The sequence below is a fragment of the Eleutherodactylus coqui genome, chromosome 1 (assembly GCF_035609145.1).
Source record: "Eleutherodactylus coqui strain aEleCoq1 chromosome 1, aEleCoq1.hap1, whole genome shotgun sequence".
Lineage (NCBI taxonomy): Eukaryota > Metazoa > Chordata > Amphibia > Anura > Eleutherodactylidae > Eleutherodactylus > Eleutherodactylus coqui.
The window spans coordinates 471,458,016-471,482,800 of NC_089837.1; the positions used below are offsets into that span (position 1 = coordinate 471,458,016).

Consider the following 24,785-nt stretch of genomic DNA (forward strand, 5'->3'; position numbering starts at 1 on the left):
TTTTCCTGTTCCTAGGTGTGCACTACAAGTAAACGGACCTCTCTAGCATCATTTCACTCTTAATGAAAATAAAATAAGTTTATATCTGTAAGCTTTTTCCCTATTATTAGGCCTAATTCCCACAGGTGGATTTCCACCGTGTATTATGCAGCGGAAATCCGCCGTGTTGCCCCACAGCTATTAGGTTCTATAGAACCTAACAGCGCAATGCTCACTGTGCGGAATTGAACCGTGGAATTCCACACCTTGAAATCACACGTACGCGCAGACGGCTTCCATTGCAGTCAATAGAAGCCGTCTGTCACGCTAGCTTCCGCTGTAGCAGAGCGGAAGATAGCGTGAAAACGCTTCCCCGCTTCCCGCCAGCTGCATCATATGACGCCTTGAATGCCTCACATGACACTGTGGGCATGTCATATGATGCTGCCACTGCGTCACGCGCTCTACTGCGCATGTGCACCGGAGCGTCATGCAAGACGTCGGGCAGCGGATCCGGAGGTAAGTATGGGGTCTCTGGGGGGGTCGCCGTGACAGGCTCCGCTACGGTATTCCGCTTGCGGCGCCCGTCACGGCCGTGGGCACTAGGCCTTACTGTGATGGGTGTGCAGCTGTGGAGGGGGGGGCCCAAACTGAACTCTTGCACCCGGGCCCACAAGCCTGTAGGTACGCCCCTGGATGAACCCAAAGGCTGCTCAAGGACTAGTGGCATTCCAGCGGGGAGAAGTGGCAACCTGCTGCTTGAGGTATTTTAAACCAACACTAATAGGGCTTATAAACTTACAATTAACACACAAAATGACCAGTCAAAATTCGTCAGAAACTGCATTGTGCATTAGCTACTAACGGGTTAATCAGCCCATTAGTAGCTAACTAACTTCATTTGCATGTATTTAGAGAACAGCGGGTGGTCTGTTCTTTAAATATACCACTTTTGTTCTCCTGTGGGCAGCATACATGCATACAATGTTATCAGCGCTGCCCGTGGAGAACACAGCATGCGGTCGCTCTTTATCAGGGACAATGGATTTTATGCGGAGCTGAACTCAGTGATGGATGAAGAGTGCACAGTAAGTGCATAATGGGCACACATTTACACGCAACGGCTATGGCTTCAAAGCAGTCGTTTGGACGAATTCTGAGCAATAATCGTTGCGTGTAAATGAGCCATTACTCAATTCACTGTCCTGGTGAGAAGTCCCTTTTACAGGTTAATGAGCATGTACTATAGAATTATGCACATTAAGTAGCAGATCTTCAACTGTTCTTATATCATCGCAATCGTAACCATTCGTGTAAAGACAAGTATTACATCAAATACATCCCGCCAATATATTGTTCAATTGACTTCCACTTAGAACACAAAATATCTTACCGAACCCTTGTCTTCACCCTGGCTAAAGTCATCCATCTTTCTCAACACCCCAAGGTCAAAGCTTGCTCTTCCCCTATCATCGGCACTTCTTCTCCGGCCAGGCGCACCTCTTTTTGGCCTGCTTTCAATTTTCTTCTGGCGCTGATCAAGGCGGCTGCCACTGCTTAATTTTCTCACTGGGTTTGTCAGCCATTTCTTCAATGTGCTTACAGACCTCCTGGATCCCGGGGAACTAGGGGCAGAACTAGTGGAGGGCTGAGGCTGAATGGAAGCCACCGAAGCTGATATGCTGCCATCGCTACCAGCAATAGAGTAGGATTCTGAAATAGAAAAGAAAATATCCAGATTAGCCTTAATTGATAACATACACTACATTTCATGCAAGACTGCGGTCTCTGGAATAAAAAAAGGTCCTTTCAAGTATTCTGTTACACGGCTGCGGGAGGAAAAAAAAACTCGAAAAGAAAACTTTTATTGATAAAACGTTCATGTCTCCACTATTAAACCAGACACATTGGAAAGGCGTAGGAAAATATGGCACAGCTGGCTGCCTAAAGTGTTATGCAACCCGTCTAAATATTGGAGATCTTTTGCTACAAGTGTGCGGATTTCAGCTCGTGTCAGCTGTCAAGACGTATTTATAGAATATACATCTTGGAAACGTATATATATCATGAACGGTGCTATTCATTAACTGATTTATAGTAGCATATTACAGTGAGTCCAAATACATCCATATGGTCTGACTCTAGACTAGCATTTTAGTGATACAGAAGGATACATTGTATAAGCAGGCAGAAGTATTTGGGACACTGTGGGGCTTGTTTAGTAATACTGCGTAAATAGAATTGAGCGAACATACTCTGCCGAGCTTGATGCTTGTTCGATTACTAGCGTACTCGATGGTGCTCGTTACTCGAATCCCATCCCAGTTTTTGGCCTCTCCCCGCCTCGCATCAATGTCAAATTTTTTGTCTGGCAGGAGAGGGCGAGGGAAAGGGCGAGGGAAAGGGTGAGGGAAATGGCGAGGGAAATGGCGAGGGAAAGGGCGAGGGCGAGGGAAAGGGCGAGGGAAAGGGCGAGGGCGAGGGAAAGGGCGAGGGAAAGGGCGAGGGAAAGGGAAAGGGAAAGGGAAAGAGAGAGGGAGAGGGAGAGGGAGAGGGAGAGAACCCACACGAACCAAGAAAAAAAAAGCTCAGGACCTGGCGTCCCACATACATTGAATAGTTAAAGGCCCAGTAAGTTTTAACACTCTTCTGCATAAAAGACAAAAAACCAGTATGGGACCAGCAGTAAACTGCATTGGGACACAAAGGAGGTCAGATCCATAGAGCTCAGTGCGTGACGGGGACGTCTTTACTCTCCAGCTCACGTAGTTTCCATCCTGGTCAGTCTTATACACTGAATAGGAAAAGCTCCGTCCTCAGCAGATTATTAGTACCCACATGCAGGACTGTACATTTATCCACATTGAGGATTTGGTCGCATGGCATGGAATTTTCCACGTGAATTCTGCCTGAAAAAAAACAAACAAAAACACACGGCCTTCTGATGCTGTTTTTGGCAGGGATCCACACACGAACTTTACCCTGTTATTGGATAAAATCCACAAGCGGACTTTTGGCGTAGAAAACCGTGTTTTCATGTCAAGAAGTGATATGCCACTTGTTGACATGGGAACGCTTGTTTCTGCTTCAGAATTCCACATACGGATTTTGCCTGTTGACAGTGGATCAGCACCAAAAACAATGGATTTTAACTTTCTTTTTTTTCCTTTTAGAAGGAAATCATGTGGAAAATTCCACCATGTGAACATACCCTATGTGTGCACCCACAAGTGGCAAATCTTGGCGCAGATCCACACCTAAATAAGCAGCATATTTTCTGCTACAGAATTTGGTGTGGATCCGCACCAAAACTCACGTCACAATCCACACCATTTGGTGCGGGTTTTGATGCAGATCCACAGCAGACTTCATTCTGAATTGCGCTGCGGATCGGCACCAAATGGTGCAGATTTTTCCTCACCATGGGAGGCAGCATGGAGGGGTGAGTATAGTTTTTTTGAGCCATATCACCATTTACATTTTTTTTTAAGTTGACAGACCCTTTAACATTCACTCCTATTTCTGTACGAGGAGAGGATATGAGAAACTCCAGGTAGAATTGCCAACTCTCGCCAAGAAGAGCTCACGCCTTGCTTTTACTGCTATCTTATCTTTTTTAGAAGCAGACTTGAAAACATTTACATGCTACAGCACCATTAAAGATGCCCATACACCCTTCAATAGCTGTCGGCAAAAGCCTGGTGCCGCCAACAGCTATTTCTCCCACCCCACCACACACACGAATGCTTGGTTTGGCGGAGTGTTCATGCGTTTTCCATGGGGAGACAGGTAAAATCTGTGGTGCTGGTTATCACCAGGCAGACCAAAAAGACTGGGCATTGAAATTCATGCTATTAACCCTTTGCAATTCAATTTTAGATTTAGGGTTTTCTAGGGGGTTTTCTCTTTCTGCCATTATACAATGCGCCACCTGCTGGCTAGAGCCAGTACTGTGGTATTGGACATGCTAGAGAGGCTCCCCGACAACAAAAGGGCCAGTAATATACAGTAAGAATACCCTGTCGGACGTCTTCCAACATTGGAAGCTGTAGAGCCTTCAATCAGAATGTCTTTAGACGTCAGACAGTGGATTGGAAAGGGTTAAGGGCTCACTCACACGGAAGTACGTGTCCCGTGTATTATTCATGTACGTAATACGTGATGCTAAAAGCCCATTGATTTCTATTGGGCCACACACACCTGCGTTTGTCACACGGGTGTGAAAAAAATTACACAGCATGTCCTATTTTGGTGCAGAGTACACACCAATATAGGCTATGGTGATTGAACATACGCAGAAAATATACATGTGGAATTGCTGTGCATACTGCATACTACACTCATGAAAAACATGCGCTTAATACGCAGCGCCCACATGCCCGTGCGAGCCCTAACAGATCTACGAAGATAGCCCTCCCCCACTTCTAGCAGTACTTCTCCAAGTCCCTGTTACTACAGAAGAAGAATGCCTAATAACAGGCAGTGGATTGCAAAGCTGCTGGAAGCGAGACCCCTAGTGGCAGCCACTTAAAACTTGCTTTTTAGTGGAAAATAATAAAATTAACTATATTGCAGATTGATCATATACACAGTCTGCTAGATGACCATAACTTGTATGAAAAGTAAGGGTCTTTTCAAGTGTCAACTTGGCCTATGAACATCTTAATCTTGGCCAAACAATTTCGTTGGGCTTGGCCATGAATCTAATAAGTATGTGGTAACCCGACTGACGTAGAATGTCTACTGTAAAGGGAAATAATATCCGCACGTTGGATTTCAACCAGAAACTCAGATGCTGCCAAGGTATCTCTCCCTGTTTAGAGCCGGCCATAAACTAGACATTTTACATAGCCATTGAGGCCACTTTAGATCATTTTTAGCTGACTGCTGGCTCCAAGGACTAAGACAACTGCTGACATAAGGCTGGATGTCAGTTTCCCTGTTGCTATACTTGGAAAGTCATTCATGACAGATATGTACTAAAGGCATGCTGAAATCAATAGTGTCAGGAGAGACCCCCCCCCCATACTACAGGTTGGCGAGGCCCCCAGGAATCTAATATTTATCACCTATCCTGATGAGAGTAAATGTGCTTTGTGGGAAACCCCTGACTGATCCGACGGAGCTTAGCAATTTTTAATATGTACTAGCGTACCCGTCGTGCGTTGCTGCGAAGACCGACATGCATACATACATTCATTTTTATATATCTAGATAACAACCAATCACAACGCAGCTTTCAAGTTACCTCAGCGGTATAATATATAACAACCAATCATAGCGCAGCTTTCATGTTACCTCAGCGGTATAATATATAACAACCAATCCCAGCGTAGCTTTCATGTTACCTCAGTGGTATAATATATAACAACCAATCCCAGCGTAGCTTTCATGTAACCTCAGTAATATAAGAAGTAGCAACCAATCACAGCACAGCTTTCATTTTACCTCAGCATTCTATCATTTTATCCAGCAATTGTCTTGCGAAACGTTCGGCGGATGCATCATTTTTTAGTTGAACACGAATCCCATTGCTCGTAATGCCTTTTGCTTTCATGCTTGAGATGGAAATCAAACGATCTTTGTCTGGGGGGCATAACTGTCGACGATGCTCGCACGCGCGCCACCTATCGTAGGATAGTTGTACTATGCCTATAATCTTCCCAGGAGTGTACTCAGCAACTTCCCAAAGTCTCATGGCAGTTGGATGAATGGTGTAGTAATGCATAAAGGACAGACAGACAGACATACATTCATTTATATATATCAGGAAGTGAGAGAATTAGATTCTATACTACGTAAAATTTGGACGCTAATTCTTTAGCGCTGAGAATTAAATAATGGAGTTGGGACCCATTCGCTTTTCCTATTTATGACATAATCAATGCTTGTGCCAAATTTCAAGTTTCTATGACATTGGGAAGTGAGAAAATTAGATTCCGTACGTAAAATTTGGACGCTAATTCTTTTGCACTTAGAATTGAATAATCGAGTTGGGACCCATTAACTTTTTCTATTTTTGACATAATCAATGCTCGTGCCAAATTTCAAGTTTCTATGACATTATGAAGTGAGAAAATTAGATTCCGTACATAAAATTTGGACGCTAATTCTTTGGCGCTTAGAATTGAATAATCGAGTTGGGACCTATTAACTTTTCCTATTTATGACATAATCAATGCTCATGCCAAATTTCAAGTTTCTATGACATTGGGAAGTGAGAGAATTAGATTCCGTACATAAAATTTGGACGCTAATTCTTTGGCGCTTAGAATTGAATAATCGAGTTGGGACCCATTAACTTTTCCTATTTATGACATAATCAATGCTCGTGCCAAATTTCAAGTTTCTATGACATTGGGAAGTGAGAGAATTAGATTCCGTACATAAAATTTGGACGCTAATTCTTTGGCGCTTAGAATTGAATAATCGAGTTGGGACCCATTAACTTTTCCTATTTATGACATAATCAATGCTCGTGCCAAATTTCAAGTTTCTATGACATTGGGAGGTGAGAAAATTAGATTCCGTATGTAAAATTTGGACGCTAATTCTTTGGCGCTTAGAATTGAATAATCGAGTTGGGACCCATTAACTTTTCCTATTTATGACATAATCAATGCTCGTGCCAAATTTCAAGTTTCTATGACATTGGGAGGTGAGAAAATTAGATTCCGTATGTAAAATTTGGACGCTAATTTTTTGGCGCTTAGAATTGAATAATCGAGTTGGGACCCATTAGCTTTTCCTATTTATGACATAATCAATGCTCGTTGCAAATTTTATGTTTCTACAATATCGGGAAGTGAGAGAATTAGTGGCAATGATGGAAATCGAACGATTTACGTGGGGGGGGGGGGGGCGTAACTGTCGACGACGCTTACACGCGCGCCATTTATCATAGCATAAATGTACTATGCCAGTAATCTTCCCAGGAGTGTACTCAACAACTTCCCAAAGTTTCATGGCGATCGGATGAATGGACAAACAAACAGACAGACAGACACACACACAGACAGACAGACATACATTCAATTTTATATATATAGATAATGGTCATATTTGTGTTTCTAGAAATGTCTAAATAATTGTCATACCACACAGCCTGGCCATAGATGTACCCCGAATCCTTTGGGGGCTTTATAGATATCAAAGTTCTATACCAACTGTATACACATTAGAAATTAGCTTGTGATTCTTGTCTGTGTGCCGGCGCGGCGTCCAAGAGATTTCTTACGGACAGCAAATCGACGCGTAATAGCCAATGAGGCCCTTTGCGCCATAGGTCCATGTGAAAAAACATTGCAGCGTGCATTACCCGTTCTTACTAAAAAGCCAATTAAATGTTGGGTACAGTTTTGGGCACCGGTACTCAAGAAGGACATATCAGAGCTTGAGCGGGTACAAAGGCGGGCAACGAAATTAGTAAATAGAATGGGCGGACTACAATACGCAAAGAGGTTATCAAAATTGGGGTTATTCACTTTAGAAAAAAGACGGCTGAGAGGCAACCTAATAACTATGTATAAATATATCGGGGGACAATACAGAGATCTCTCCCATCATCTATTTATACCCAGGACTGTAACAAGGGGGCACCCTCTGCGTCTAGAGGAACAAAGGTTTCTACACCAACATAGAAAGGGTTCTTTACTGTAACAGCACTGAGACTGTGGAACTCTTTGTCTGGAGACGTGGTAATGCCAAATTCGATAAGAGTTTAAGATGGCCCCGGACGCTTTTTTTGAGTGTTACAATATATATGTTATAGTCACTAATTACTTCAGATGGGTCAGTGATCCAGGGAGTATTCGACTGCCACACTTGGAGTCAGAAACATCTTTTTATTCCTTTAAATGAGAAAAATTGGCTTCTACGTCATTGGGGTTTTCTTTTGACTTCTTCTAGATGAAACATTGGGCAGTAATTGGCTGAACTTGATGGACATATGTCTTTTTTCGGCCAGTCGTACTAAGTTACTATGTTCCTAACTGTATTTTAGATCCCATTTTCCTTATTAATCCATCATATGGTGTAATTTGGATCTTAAAAAGGTCTATATTCTGATCATTTCTGCGCTAATATTTAAAGGAAAACGATGCAAGCATATAAATATGCATGGGAAAGCTGATCTCCCACACAAAGAATCACAACTGTCCCTCTTCGACCATCCAAAAAGTTGGGAGTTATTGCAATATATCAGTGTGACTACGCCCGTAAAGAGTCCTACTGTTCACAATTGTAGTATTAGTCATAGAGTGCCACTAGAACCCTCCGAAGGGATCTTTCTGACATTTAGTTAAAGGAGTTGCCCAGTTAGACAACATCCCTTCAATAGGGCCAACTGCAGTAAAATAAACTTAGTACTTACCTGTCCACCTCCGCCAGGATCCAGCACTGTAGTACCACTTGGGCCCCGTTTGTTGTGACAGCTGACATCACCAGAAATCAAAGGCTGTAGCATCACGTTCCTGAACTTCTCGCATCATGGCACTCAGGATATGAGCACCGATGCCAGGCACTGGTGATGTCAGCTGTCACAACGAACATCGGGACCAAAGCGGGGCTGCAGCACGGGATCCCAGCGGTGGTGGAGGGGTAAGTACTTCTCCATTAGTTATTTTACTGCAGTCAGCCCTATGGAATGGATGTTGTCTAGTAAATCGGACAACCCCTTTAAAGACATATCGTAAGAAAATTACTTACGGTAAAGCTAGTTTCTACATCAATCGTTCTGGTGTGAAAGTTGACAGCACTTTGTAATGAACAGGGGAAGCCACATGCGCCGGTAATTGCTTTGAAGAATTTCCACAATTCAAAAAAAAAAAAAATCAATTACTAATAAAAAAAGATTTTTTTTTTCCAATATTATTTGCGCAAAAAAGGTGAATCATAAAATGTGGGATGTCACAGTGGATTTGTACTGTACAAACTGTAGGGAGGTAAAAGAATCGGGTGCCAGGCCTGGGTCACGTAATGACTGACTCATGTCTGTGTGGGCTGAATTCCACTGCAGGACACGTCACCATGGCAACCCGGGGCTGTGGAGAAGAACCATGTGTTCATCACTGGGGAGAATGACAAGAGACGTTTAAGCGTCAAGCACAGCGCGCCACTGTCATGTAATATTTATCCAGAGAGAGACGAGCAGCGACAAGTTAGACACAGAGACGCTAGGAAGATACGGCCGGACGGAATAAAGACCCAAAGAGCGGATGCTAAAAAAAAAAATCATAGACAATTCTATGACAGAGCCTATGTAATAAAGCATGACATTCCAAGAGGTGCACCAGCTACGTCAAGGGGCTAAAATGTTGACCTATCTTCAGGATCATCAATATCTGTTCGGTTGGGGGCCATAACTCGAGACCCCCGCTGATCAGCTGTTTGAAGTGAGCATGGTGCTTGGGCGAGAACGCGAATTCTTTACAGTCCAGTGGTGCCACATTCATTTGTGATGTGACTTACATTCTTATTAAACTGGAGGAGATTGAGCTGCTATACCAGGCATATGTATGGTGATGCACCCGGTATGCAGTGAAGAAGCTATGCGCTCTTCAAATAGCTAATCGACAGGGGTCCCAAGCGGCGGACTCCACACCAACCGGATACTGATGACCTATGGTAAAGATATCAGTTCATAAATATTGGAGTCCATAAATACTCTAAACATCTAAGGTTCAATGATGTAAGTCATGTATTGGACCGGCGGCAACCGACTTTATGCTGTCGGCACTCACTGTCACGGCTTCTTGCTTCTATCTCTGACAACAGACGCCGCAGCTGCTGTAAACAGACACACCCAGCTTTTTTTGCCTTCAGCCAATCGGCATGGGTCATGCCCTATGGTATTAGTGTATCTTGACACCACCAGAAGCTAGGGGTTTGACAGGGCTTCCACGGAGGGACGCCCCTGTCACACCCCTAGCTCCCGATTGGCTCAAGAATACCGCTGCTGTTGGCAGTGTAGGGTCTCCATCGCTGTTTCACCCTGCGTACCCCGCCGCTCCAGGCTGCTTACTGTCCCCAGCACCGTGCTAGCCTCCTTCTGCAGCAAACGCAAAACACACCGCCGTTTTTAGCCTTCCGCCGCTGTCTGACTGGGTGCCGAAGCTCCGGCCAGTCACTCCTCCGCAGGGCCTTGCTGTGGTGACGTTGGCTCAGTACGTGTTTCTATTCTCCACCCATTCTGCTGGTAGCGTCAAGATACACTAATACCATGCCCTATTTTAGGCTCCCTCTTCCACCTGCAGGTGCTTGAGCAATAAGTCTTTATAGCATGCACTGGTGTCTACTGTTTGCTCTGTTCTCTTTGGTTTGATCTATGCCTGTCCCACCCAGCTTATCTGGACTTACCCACTCCCAAGCTTGGCTTGTCTATTGACCAAATATACTCTGCTGCCTGTCCTGACCTGCAGCCTGTTTTATGGTTATGCAAGAATTCTGTCTTTCCCAACCTCAGCTCTGTTCCACAACCACATCTCTCTTTTCACCCCCCGGTACAGCGTTACAATAAACCTGACCAAGTTGCGTCAGCTGAATCTTAACCAAGACTATTTCTGGAGCTTATGGTTTGGGGTTCCCCACAGTGAAGACCAGATTCCAATTAGTGGGGTTAAAAACTGGGACCTCAAGGTGCAGCCAACGGATCTGGCCCGAAAACAAATGGATCCACATCCAATGCCCTGACTGTGAGGAGTAAAGTCTAGCTTGTGTGGCTGTTCTAAATGTGCTATACTATCCTTATAACTCCCATTCATTTCTATTGGAGTTATGGAAAAAGCATAGAACACCAAGTTCAGTTGTTTGCAGTATTGCGGCCGTGGTGAACTGTCCTGTATTCCCATATCAGCTACGACATTAAAGTGAAAATTGTCATCATTTGTTATCAGTGTTAACCAATAACAGTGGTAGATTAATGAAGCATCTTTCCAATAATGTTTTAGTTATGCCCATGGGTGCAAGCATAACTGAGAATTTGAATTTTGAAAAAGTCCCAAGCGGCATATAAATCAGGCAGAGCTGTCCGGTGGGCGGGCCTGATAGATTCTGCTAGCTGCATGTGAAGCCGAAAGGCCACCCCCCGTAAGCCTCCTCTTATGCGGATGACCTTATAAGCTCATCCACGCATCATTGTGAAATCTCACACATATAACCTCCATGACTCTGCCCAAAGAAGGGACAGTTTATCTGTGCATGTACCGGTATCCGCCCTTACATTAAAGGGGTTGTCCCGCGCCGAAACGTTTTTGTTTTTTTTTCAACCCCCCCCCCCGTTCGGCGCGAGACAACCCCGATGCAGGGGTTAAAAAAGAACACCGGAGAGTGCTTACCTGAATCCCCGCGCTCCGGTGACTTCTTACTTACCTGATGAAGATGGCCGCGGGGATCTTCTCACTCGGTGGACCGCAGGGCTTCTGTGCGGTCCATTGCCGATTCCAGCCTCCTGATTGGCTGGAATCGGCACGTGACGGGGCGGAGCTACACGGAGCCCCATTCAGAAAAGAAGAAGACCCAGACTGCGCAAGCGCGGCTAATTTGGCCATTACACGGCGAAAATTAGTCGGCTCCATGGAAACGAGGACGCTAGCAACGGAGCAGGTAAGTGAAAAACTTCTTATAACTTCTGTATGGCTCATAATTAATGCACAATGTACATTACAAAGTGCATTAATATGGCCATACAGAAGTGTATAGACCCACTTGCTGCCGCGGGACAACCCCTTTAATCTACCACTGTTATTGGTTTTTGTAGTGAAAAAAAAATGCACTTTTACATAATACTTTTTTTTAGTCCTACTAGAGGACTTGAACATGCAATTGCTTGTATAATACACTGAAATACTTCCAAAACGTCAGTATTGCAATGTATTATGCCTTTCAGTGTTAGCCTAATTTTTTTTTCTCATGCTCATACAATCTTTTTATTGAAATGTGCAGGTTTAGTGCTGTATAGGACAAGATACAATCCCCAAGAACAGGTCCCTGGTAATATCAAGCACAAGGAATAGGGAGTGTGCATGTCTAATGTGAATGTGTACAACAGAATGTCTGCCAACAGATGATATGAGAACATTCAATTAGTTAGTGATTCAATGCCCATTTTACTGATGTTGTAAAACTGTTCTGTGAAGCTGAGCTCAATGAGAGATGAAAACTGCCAAGCTGTCAGCATGACCAACGTTCCTCCTGGGATCCAGAGAACTCATAACTGGTCTTCATTATATCTAAGTGAAAACTTATAAGAGCATTAGCTTTTATGGTGATTGTATTAGAAGTGCTGGAGGAGATTCTAAGTGCCGAGCTGTACGGTATTATTGTACTATTTAAGTCATGCAGGAACCTGATGCACAGCATGGATTTTATCCCAGCATTTGTATGAATGAAATGCCTGATGGAGACCATTTATAGCGATAATTAGGTGGTAAATTCTATAGTAGCCTCTGACAGCTACAGAAAGATCACTTACGATTAAATATGTCCTTTATGGAGGATTAAAAGACACGATGTGAGGGCTCCTTCACATAATCTTAGGCGTTTTTACGTTTGCCTTATATGTGCCGTAAAATCGCATGAATGAAGAATTGACGCGATTGAGTCCCAAACTTTAATAGTGTATTTTCTGGGCATATCAGCATAAAAAATATGCTGCAGCGCGGAAATCCATCTATTTGCAAAAATTCTCGGAATGACTACAAATGCTTAGGGTCGACACCCACTAGCGGTTTTTTTTTTCTGAGCCGCGAGAGCAAATGAAAACATTTCGCCTCGCAGCGCAAGAAAAACGCTGCGATATGAAATGCTTTCAATGGGTCCAGCAGCAACACCAGCCCCATTGGAAGCATAGGGAGTATATCATAGACTTCTGCCACAGCTGTGACAGCTGTGGCAGGAGTTTCCTTCATCCTCACGGGGACCGCGGAGATAAAGGAATCCTCTGCCACAGCTATGGCAGAAGTCCAGGATGCTATCCCATTACTTTAAACGGGGTCAGCGCCGCTGTTGCTGCCCCATTTATAGCAGTGGGTTTTACTACCTTTTATTAGCGAAAGGGTAGTTCTTACTTTGGCAAACCTGGTAGATTCATATGCTATCTAGACACAGACATTTGAATGGTTGGCCAACAATACTACATTTCTCCTGCAGCAGCGTCTTCAGGGAAATACATGACTGGCCTCAGCTAGACTTGCAGAGATCAGCTACTTGCTTTGCCAGCTTCCATCAGACAGCGGGTTGTCTGCTTGAGACAAGTGTCAGACTTTCTCATCTTCTTGACAGGTGCCATAAAAATGTGGAGACGTTATCCACTTCAGGCATTTCTGGGATTCTAGATTTTCACTAATCTAAACTAGAACAGGCAAAAAAAAATGATCTGTCTGCCTTTGAGGCCATACTGGTAGTATTTCACTCTGTATTTAATGGGATCCTGAAATTTTGTGTAAGCACAGCTTAGTTCTTGCCCTAAAGCTGAACATTTAATATAAGCTATCTAAATGCGCCAACATTAAAGCTATTCCAAAACCAACCATTACAATCAGTTTTCTTTTTCATACTAGAAGAACCTACAAACGATACACATTAAACAGGCATATAGTTAGTAGCATAATGGTTGATACCTAATGAAAAACAAACTAATGGAATTAATTGCACTATAGAAAAGATTCAATACTATATAAAATATAAAGTTAAACGTCAAGTCTAACAAGGAAAAAGAAGACCGAGTCTTAATTGAAGCCTTCTCTGCAAAGGAAAACAAAGGGAGCTTCTCAAGGATCTTCCCACCACGGAGATCCGGTGGGCTGAAGGGCCTGCGGTGACGTCACTGTTCTGGGAGGAGGCATTGTGCAGTTTGGTAGAAAGTACTGTAAACTGGATAAACCGACAGCAGCTAGTTGTCTGTATAAGGCGATTCAAAAAGAATGATGCAAAAGTAAAGCAGATTTCTTCATACAAGAAGTGACATGAAAAGACAGAACTCTTCAGATTTTTGATGCACCTTACAGATGTTCGATGTGGGCACCATTGGTGATACGGTAGATGTGAAGTCGTTAGTCTAGTTCTGCCCATAGGTGTCCCAGCATTTCCCCCATTATCCATTCCACTGAAGCGGAGACACCTTGTTTTACGTGGTTTAGTGTCAGCAACAGCGCCCATATCGTACATCTGGAGGTGCAATAAAAACTTGAAGAAATCGTTTTGTGTCATTCTAGCTGTTGTATATCACTTCACGTATGAATAGATCCGCTTTACTATTGTGCAATTCTTTTTGAATCACCCCGTTTTTTAACACATCCAACTAAACTAACACGAAGCTTAAATATGCTCATGTACATGATGGGGAAAGACAATAGGTTCTGCGCAGGCATAAGAGGATCTGTCATTTAAAAAAAAACAAAAACCATATCAATACTTATTTATTCCTCCCCAGTCAGTGTTCTTACCACATCTTCTCCTCGCCGATCTTCTCCTGTCTCCTGCAGTCCCCAAGGTCATGTCACGTCACCTCCAGCCGACTGATTCTTCTTCTTATGGTGATGAAGCATTCATTCTTGGCAGTTTCCTTCCTGCAGGTCAATGTATGCTATGTCACTAATGATGTAGCGTTTACTGCCTAGCAGGGAATGCCGAGTTATTGCCGAGACTGCGCATGCACGGTGTCTCGCGACAATAGTATAAGAACATTCGCGGTGAAGACAGTGCGCATGCGCAGGCTTGGCAATAGCTTGGCATTCCATGCTAGGCAGTGAACGTTACATCATTAGTGGTGTAACCTACACTGACCTGCTGGAAGGAGACTGCCAAGAATAGATGCTCCAAAACAGGAGGAAGAGGATCCGGCTGGCTGGAGGTGAGGTGACCCGAAGGACTGCAGGAGCCATGAGAAGATCAGGGAGGAGAAGATGCGGTAAGAAGGCTGCCTGGGGAGGAATAGGTAAGTATTGTTTTTTTTCTTCTAATGACAAAGCCCTTTAATGCACCCATGTGAAAATATGAACCACGGATTAGGGTGGTTTCACATCTGCGCCCGGGGTTCCCTGCGGCTGAACGGCTCTGTCTCAGGACAGAACCGAACAGATCCCATTGACTATAATGGGGTCTGTTCGGTTTTTACTCAGCTGCCAAGCTTTGGGATGGTAGAAAAAGCCTGCAGCGTTTTTTCCTCCGGTATTTTGAGCCGGATCTGCTGCAGTACCTCCAACGAAGGTTCCAATGCAGATGTGAGACAGGCCTTACAACGATTGCTCTTAATGAGTCGGAGTTGGATTGTTGATCAGTGCTTGTGATATGAAGTTTAAGGCAGTTATAAAAACCTAAATGGCAGTCTGAAAAACACCTACAGTGTAGAACAGGTATTTTTTCTTTTTCACTCCAGTTCACTAAAGGTTAACAGATCATATGATGAACAGACGTTTAATTAAAAATGAAGTGAGATATAAAAGGCTTTTCATTGTCTTATTTCTCTATGACGGTTATGCCTTGGATATGGTGAAATGCCGTTTCAATGAAATCTAATATTTTAATTGCAAATTTAATTTACTACAGCTGAATAGATACATCCTGTTATGATACGACTGGCCAAACAAAGGCGTTCAGAGCAGGAGATGAGATAATTGCCTTTTTTAACACTATCCTCACGCAATGGAAACATTGGGACTAACAGCCACCGCAAAGTGCTATTGACTGCAAAGAGGCTTCTAAATGGCTAATAATTCCTGATAAGGATAGGAATAACATCACCCCTCCCCATAAAAGAAAAAAAATAATGCACAGATCAAAAATGACCAACTACAATATATAATTAAAGAGTAACTGAGTTTTCAACAAGTTTTCTAAAAAATACATTGTTTGCACCATTTCATATCTGTAAGTTCTGATTCTCAGGTGGTCTTCCCCATTTTTCTGTGGCTTTGCTGCTTGCAATTCACTTTCAGGGAGGGGGCCTGTAGTAAGCCTAGCATTCTACCAACAGTTCACTGTCCTGTACTTCCTTGCCCTTATTTCCCATGCTGCATTGTACTGTCTCTGATCCAATCAGCAGGGAGACAGTATCTAAACATCTGTTCCTCTACTGTCCCAGAATGTTTTAGGCATTTATAGACATTCTGCCCAAAAGGTTAGCAAACCCATTATAAACGTGTGCACACACAGACACACACCCACATGCTGTAGCAGCAGGTGAGGCAGAGATTGTGGAGATTATTATCACAGTGTTTGCAGATCTGTCAGTTTGCAGTCTGAGTGCACAGAAACAGCCTTGGAAGATAGCAACTCCCCCTGATGGTATGGAAGCTCTGTACCTAGAAAGTGGATTACAGAGAAGCTGGAAGGGAGATGCTAGTGTCAGCCACTTCAAACGTGATATACAGTGGCAATGCAACAGCATTTTTCATGCAAGTGTATTACAGAAATGATGAGACTATCACAAGCTGGTAGATGGGATGTATGAGAAGTTAGTGGCCCTTAAAAGCTACATTAAAGGGATTCTTCAGCATATGCTATAGACAACAGGTTTAGAGACATGTTATATATCATGAAACATTAAACAAAGGTTTGGGGTTTTATGTAAACCTTAGATAATTTATATAGTTATGCCAATATTTTTTATTGCTCCAGTGTGTTTAAAATAAAAAATGAAGTGACTTTCCAAATAGTTAAATGCAAATAAGGAAGATGGGATTATTCCATCTTCCTTATTTGCATATTACCCAGAGGAACATGGATGGCCTGATAAGCCTCCTCACTCACCTTCTTGGTGCTCTCCCTAAGGAGTGATGATACCCCTCCTGACCCACATCACAGGCCTCTCACTAGCCAAGCCAGGATCCTACTGCACACTGATGAGGGGCAAAAACCTTGAAACAGCTGTCTGTGTATGGATCCTGGCTTGGATTTCAATTCCAAATCATTGCTATAAAGACACGTATAAAGGGTCAGGCATTGATTTGAAGGAGTGCTGCCATCCAATAGGTGGAGCTGCAGATGTATTATTCCATCTTCATTATTTGCATATTACCCAGAGGAGCATGGATGGCCTTATTAATTCCCTCACTCACCTTCTTGGTGCTGTCCCTAAGCAGAGATGTTACCTCTTCCGATTTGCAAATACTTAATAGCATTGAGCAAAATATTTCAGCGGCACAAATGTCCATCCTGATCTGATGGTTTGCGACAATGTATCAGAGCAGGTAACTCGATTCTCGCACACTGCTGAGCTGTATGCACTGAGGCACATGAAAGCTGACCTACAAGGGCGTAACTATAGAGGATGCAGGGGATGCGGTTGCAACTGGGCCCAGGAGCCTTAGGGGGCCCATAAGGCCTCTCTTACTCCATATAGGGACCCCAGTACTATAAGTAAAGCATTATAGTTCGGGGCCCTGTTACAAGTTTTGCATCAGGGCCCGGCAGCTTCAGCAAGTTACGCCTCTGCTGACCTATAATGCCTCTGTACAACACTGCATTACAGATCATTCGCCTTAGATGCTACACTTCCTGAATGGGAGTTAATTGACAATGAAATTCCAAAGGCTGTTCCAGTCTCTAGAAAGTGATGTAGGATCGATCCTGCTTTATCTTGGCTTTCAGGGATTACTATACCTCTATAATACTTCTGACAAATCATAGTAACAAGTCAGAAGTTTTGATCAGTGGGAATCTGGGTGCTAAGACCACCCATTCCCTGGCCACTAAAATGAATGGGCAGAAGCGCTCATTCAGTATCACTGTCATTGATAAATAGTGCCTTGGAGAGATAACGCTTCATAGAGATAACGCTCACAACAGGAGGACTTTAGGGTTGCGCTAGTTACCATAGCAACCTGCAGTTCAATATGAAGAATAAAAAACTGCATTAACCATCCTATCCTGCTTAGGACTATGAAGACTGATATGCAGCGACTAGGACAATACAGTTGTATAACGCCCAATTTTACGGCTCCTTCACGTGAACGTGTTATGACAGCAATACATAAAACGCTGTGGCGATCTGAGATAGGCTCCCATGTTGCCGCTCACACATACTGCGCAAAATACACGCGCAATAAATATCACACCATATTCTATCTTGGTGTGTATTACGCACACATACACACCAAGATAGTGCGTGGCAATTAGTGGAACCAATGTCATTACATACTTGCTGTGTGCTGTATGACTGTCTCATGCAGGTGGCATGCAGCGAATTACGCTAGTCTTAAGCCTCTCTTAAAAAGAGACAACTAAAAAGAATTTAGTACAACCATTTGGACTGACATGGACAAACTGGAGCACATTGGGTGAGATTTGTTGAAGAGGTTTTCCAGGATTAAGATGGGATAGGTCATCGATATAAGATCAGTGGGAGTCCACCCCTTTTGATCGCCACTAATCAGCCGATTAGAATAAGCCCCAGTGCTGGGGTGAGTGCCACGGCCTCTTCTCAAGCCTACGATGACATGTTGAATTACCACATGGCCTAAGAGCAGCTCAGTGCAATTTAAGTGAATGGGACTGAGCTGCTATACTAGGAACAGCCACTAAATAAAAAAATAAAATAAATATGGTTCTTTGTATAGCACCAACTTATTCCGCAGCTCTTTCAGGCAATGAATTTATTACACCACCACCACCATCAAGCTCATTTCACCGAGGATAAAAGGCGGTGTCAACCTTGATTGAGCTGGCTACCTGAACCACATGAGGGTGGAACTCGCAACCTTCATGCCGTGAGCGAGAGCTCATGATTGCATTTCTGCTGCCTTGGCACTCTGCACCACGAGGCTCTATGAAATGTATGGCTACGGCGCTATGCCTGGTATGTAGTAAAGTGGTCATGGCCACTTCAGACAGCTGATCGGTGGGGATGAAGAGTGGCGGACCCCAACGATCTGATATTGATGACCTATCCTAAGAAAAGTCTTCTACATCTTAGAGACAGTCGTACAGATAGACCTTTTATCTGATGCCTGATCTTCCATGTTGTGCTCACTGATCAGAGCTTTGGGATCCCCGAGTGAGTTATTTTACTTCCCACTGCCAAGAGATCTATAAATTACTTTATAGATTCCTGATGTGTCTGGAAAATTCTGTGTATTCCTCAGGGTGCCAGAATCACAAATCATAAGAAAAGAACATGACAGATGGAAGGGAACATATACCGCATCACATGGTGGTGATTTAAGGAACAGACCCACTAGAGAGGAAATAGAAACAACTCAATTCATTCCACTGAGGAATGTTATAGCATCAAAACTAGGAAGGTTTACATTTTAATCTGCACAGAAATGTAAGAAGATCTCCCTCTACTTTATATGATTACAGCATTTTGTAAAATGAAAAGAACATCATATGAGGACAAAGTGAAAACTGCTCGAGTCTTAAAGGGAATGTCTCACCTATTTCAGCCTATTGTGAAAACTGCAATATTTCAGGATTTCTTAAAATGTAGATAGTGCCACAGACAATTATAAAAAACCAACAATTTTTAACAACATGTTTAAAGCGAACCTACCATTTTTCTGAGCCAACTAAATCAAAGTTATGGATTCCTACGAGAGGGAGCTCTAGTCTGTGGGATGGCTGATTATTTTACTCATCTGCCTCACTGTTCGTTAAGGCCCATTTAGCAAATGATGCCCGCCACTCGTCCCCGCACATACTTTCTCTCATGCTGCTGCACAGGAGCTAGTATCGCTGGCTCACAGCGGGGCAGCTCCAGGAGATTTCTCTTCTCGCGCTCCCCAGCGCCTCTCCATTGACTTAACATTGTGGCCGTTCAATACTGATCAGCTGCTATTTACACTGAGCGATCAGCTCATCGTCTATTGTTTATGCTGCGTAAAAGATGGGCGACGAGCTGATCACTCAGTGTAAATAGCAGCCGTTCAGAATTGAACAGCCGCTATGTTAAGTCAATGGAGAGGAGCGGGGGAGCGCGAGGGAAGAAATCTCCAGCAGCCACCCTGCTCCCCTGCTGGCTGTTCTGTGAGCAAGCCAGTGGTACTAGCTCCCATGCAGGAGCACGAGAGCGCGGAGACACAGGGATGAGTGTAAGGCATCGTTTGCCTGACATTCTTCCCGTCTAAATGGACCTTTAATTGTATGCCTGCAAAGTTGATACTTGGTGAATTGAGTGAACTCCTTCTCTTCACTATGGGCACATGCACAAACTGTCCTCTTATTATGGACAATGTGTCAACGATTTGCAATAAAAATAAGGAGCTCGCTGAATGCACAAGGTTGTCTCTTTGTGAGTAGACAGCAAAGAAATTGGGAGGCAGGGAAGTATAAAAATCACACCCGTTCCTAGAGCTTCCTCTCATGTGGGTCCATAACCTTATCTTCCGGGGCCGATAAGATGTGACAGGTTACCTTCAATGTAAAGGCTCAATTGAAATAATTAGGCATTTTCTGATGGTATATTAAGTGGTGGGCTGATTAGATAAGGAACAACAGACCTTGGGTGATCAGCTTGGGTGATCACATTATGAGATGGGGGTTTCCAAGATTGTAATCATTGGTGGCAGTTGGGTAGACAAAAGAAAAAAACAATAGTACTCCCCTCCGCATGCGCCGATCCTCCAATCTACCACCTCCCCTATCCCTTAGTCCCAGAAGTGATGTCCCACCTAGCTTGACTAAAAAAGGGGTTCTCCTCGAAACCCGTATCCTATGCTGTTTTTTTAATATACTTAATAATAGAGATGTTGGAAAATACATCCTACCGTCCCACCTTCTTTTTAGGAAAGTTCTGCCTATCCACCAGTCTTTTCTTTCTATAGCTCCTCACACATCTGCCATGCCCACATTGATGGGTTCTCCTGATTGGCAGCACCTACTCAGCTCACAGCCCTTCCTAAGGCTTTTTTGATCTAGCAAACACCTAGTAGCAGGAAAGCTTAGACCAGACAGGCAAATTTAGTATTTCAAGGAGGTCAATCGAGATGACTTGCTGTTTTGAAATTCAAGAATGGCTTGAGTCACTCATAGAAGAGGTCCCAAATGGGACCCCACCCTCCCCCTTCATATAGTGTCTATATGACCTAACAGGGCATACGTACAAGCGCTGTCTTCATGAGACAACCCTGTGGCTATGCATAAAAAAAATCTTGAAATATTCAATTTTTCTGTCAACTCCCATTCACTCTGGCTGCCAAAAAGTACACGAACCTTAGTGAGATCTTTATACAAACAATACAGCAAGAAAGCATCTCCAATTTGGCCGCCCCAGTAAAAATTTTAAATACAAAAAACAAATAGATACAAAATTTCAATAAAACATTAAAAAAAAACAAAAAAAATCATTTGTCTTCTGACTTCATCGCAGACAATCACTTTCAGAATGTCTGTCAACCGGGAAAACAAAATATTGCCCAGTAGCCTTTCATATCAATGTAATGTATGGGTGGCTCGTGTACCCACTAAAATAATGTTAATTTGCCTTAATAGGGCTTATAAAGAGAGGATTTCTTCACAAAACAACTCCTTGAATAAAACCCAAATTAAATACTAAAAAAATAGTTTCACCATGTAAGTGTAGCTGGGGGATTTTCATTGTCAAGTTTTGTTAATTCCCATTCATTGTAATAGAGAGTGACCACACATACAAAGCTACCCCTTTGAGGGTCAAGGCCAGGTCCGACTCTTTCTCACACCCGATAGATGTTTTGGCTGTGGAACATCCACTAATCTTTTGTGAGACTGCAAATTAAAGGAGAATTATTATTTGGGAGAAATTAAGTGCGGTTGTACCTCTACTTCCACAATTCAAGTCAGATTGAAATAGTCTTCTGTCTTCCGGACAGGGCCCAAGGCAGTGCTTCCCAACTCCAGTCCTTAGGAACCCCCCCAAAGGTCATGTTTTCAGGATTTCCTCAGTATTGCCCAGGTGATGTAATTATGGTCGGTGCCTTAGACATTGCCACAGGTGTTCTTACTATAGGATATCCTGACAACATGACCTGTTGGGGTGCCAATTTAACTCATTTGGAGGAAAAAAAAACTCCTTCCCGACTCCATAATGGCAGTCAGAATAATCCCCAGATCAACGTTTGAGTTCTACCCAACTCCAAGACCCGGATCCACAACCCTGCTGGTCACCTAATGTCTATGTCCTGTAATATCGTAGCTCTCACATTATGAAGTGTTCTCCCTTACAGGCAACTCATCCTGCCCAATTGTCCTGTAACCATAGACACTATATAGGGGGGCTGCAACAGTGATGTGGCACCTTCATTGTTGGGATCGGCAAGGGTCGTAGAAATCAGACCCCCACCGAACAGAATGTAACGCCATTATATTCCATGACGGGAATACCCCTTCAGGCTATTCCAAACAGTACTGCATGTCAATTCAGAAGGCATTCGGGTGACTAGAAAAACCTCCTGAAATATTAACGAAGTGGACGACTCTTGGCGTTGTTACATATTTATAGATATAGCATTGCAGCTTCTTACAGACTTGGTTTTATTTCGTTGCTCCATAGACATTGTCCAGACATTCTGCAGGCGTTTCCTGAGTGTCCCTTTGTAAATAATATTACTAGAAAAATAATTCCTACAAAAAACAATGTTTGTTGGAAGGTTTTAGGAGAAAAATTACCATAATTGCAGCTTACTCTGCAAAACCACAAAGTCCGCAGACTTCTACAATTACACGGAGCTCCTGCCACAAATAGCAACTTTAGCAATCGGCAGAAATTTTTTTATGGTAAGTTTAGAAAGTGTTCTAGAATAGAAAAGACTGATAATATGAGGAGGAAGGAGGAGAACTGTAGTGGAAAATATCCTAAAAACAATCCACAGACACATAGTATGACCACCATGTCCGCCGCAGTGACTCATCCGTAGGGTAGGTCATCAATAGTTGATCAGCTGTGGTCTGCCGCCCGGGACCCTGACCGATCAGCTGATTGGGTGCCCTCTGACAGTGTCGCAATACACAGGGGTTGGAGCAGTAGCTGTTGCTCCCATCCCTGTGTAGTGGCTGGCACTTGAAACTACAGGCACTACCTCCATTGATTTTAATGGGTAGCAGCACTGACAGTGGGCACCTGATCAGCCAGTGGCAGACCCCAGCAGATAAAATATCGATGACCTATCCTGAGAATACTTCATCAATGAGTTGTTAAGCAGTTGCTTGCCTTTGAGATCTCCTATGTGAAGGGTCCCCCAAAAATAAGTTGATCCTAAAGATGTACCACAAACACCTCTAGTCTACGGGAAACCCAAGTGTTCAACTTTCCTGCAGTGCCTCCACAGGAAACGTTAGGCATTGCATAATAGCTATTACAATCATTGGGCTAAACAAGTAATGAATGGACTTATAGCCTGCTGACCCGTAACGATTGTCGCTCAAAATTCGCTCAAACAATTGAAAGTGAGTGAATATCAGTACGCCTAAATGCAAGCCAATGACTGAATGACTAACGAGAATTGTTTGCTTCTCATCAGTCGCTCAGTTTCAGCCAGCAAAAATAATCATTGGCGGTTCGCTCACTTCTCCTTATGTTTAAACGCTCCCCGCTCAGCGTTTCATACAGAATGTAAAGCGCTGAACTAGAAGCAACCGATTCTCAACGATGATCCACCTGCCTAAATAAGTTAGCGGTGACGTTACTCGCTTGTGCAATCATTCAAATGAGAATTGGCTCCTGTAAAAGGAGCATTAGTGGGTCCTCCACTGAAAAAGGAAGATATCAATCAGAGCTGCGGAGTACTGCATTGGAAAGTACTTCAGAGACAAGCTCCGCCTCCAGGACACTTGAAGCAGTGCAATGGGAGAACAAAGTTGATCTAAAGGGACTGTACTAGAATTACATGTTATTAGGTTAGGGGATAACTTGCCAATCGGAGGGGGTTGGGGGGTTTTACAGCTGAGACCTCCACAATCCTGAGGTTGGTGGTCATGTGTCCCCCCTGTCCCCCTCATCCTCCTCACTGCAGACTCACTGCACCACCAAAAGCGAGGAGAAGAATAAATGCAGTGACATTTGCTCAAGTGCGCTACCACTCCATTCATATTCAATGGGACTGCAGAGATAGAAGCACTTGGATATTTCCGTCAGCCCTAATAAAATAAATGGAGCGTTGACTATGCATGCTTGGTCAGCCCTCCATTCAATATGATATCACTGCGGGTGAGAAAAGCATCCATGCAGTACTAAGAACAAGGGACCCCCATTCTTGGAATTGGTGTGGGCCTCAGTAGTGAGATCCCTGCCGATCAGCAAGTTATCCCCTATCCTATGTGTAATTCAGGTACAGCCCCTTTAATCCACAATAAAGTTATTCTTTAGCCCGGCTCCCCTATACCTACTGAGTGCAGTCAGCATTTCTGCATCTGAAAAACTGCTGACAGACTCCCTTATTCACAGCAATACACCGTTATGGACTCAAGTTACAAAACAAGAGGCGAAGGGTGAGAATAAACAGCTCCATCAACATCCGCTTGTGACAGTTTATCAGTAGCATCAAGAGCTTTTACTAAATACAAGCAAATATATCAAGTAAGTGAAAACAAAAAAGTAACAAAGTTGCAAAAGTTTACAACTTTTTACTGCAAAGTCAATATTCATAAGAGGACATTGACTTTGTAACAAAAAATTGTAAACAGTTTGCTAACTGTACACGGCTATACAGAGATATACATAGAAGTCTATAGGGGTTGTGCGCAATTTAACCCTTTCCAATCCACTGTCTGATGTCTTCCTACATTCTGATTGAAGCTTGTACAGCTCCAATGTCAGAAGTCATCCGACAGGGTATTCTTACCGTCTATTGCCAGCCACTCCGCTGTCGGAGCCTCTCTAGCGCACACACACTGGCTTT

At 43.5% G+C, this 24,785-nt stretch overlaps 1 protein-coding gene across 3 annotated transcripts in view; it reads right to left on the minus strand.

The window, feature by feature from the left end:
• ARHGEF25 (Rho guanine nucleotide exchange factor 25) overlaps nt 1-24,785 on the minus strand; it is a 294,535-nt gene that overhangs the window by 71,964 nt on the left and 197,786 nt on the right. For all 3 annotated transcript variants that reach the window (XM_066584414.1, XM_066584413.1, XM_066584415.1), the window contains one exon: nt 1,373-1,692. In XM_066584414.1, the coding sequence (XP_066440511.1) occupies nt 1,373-1,692 (320 nt within the window). The remainder of the gene's footprint in view (nt 1-1,372; nt 1,693-24,785) is intronic.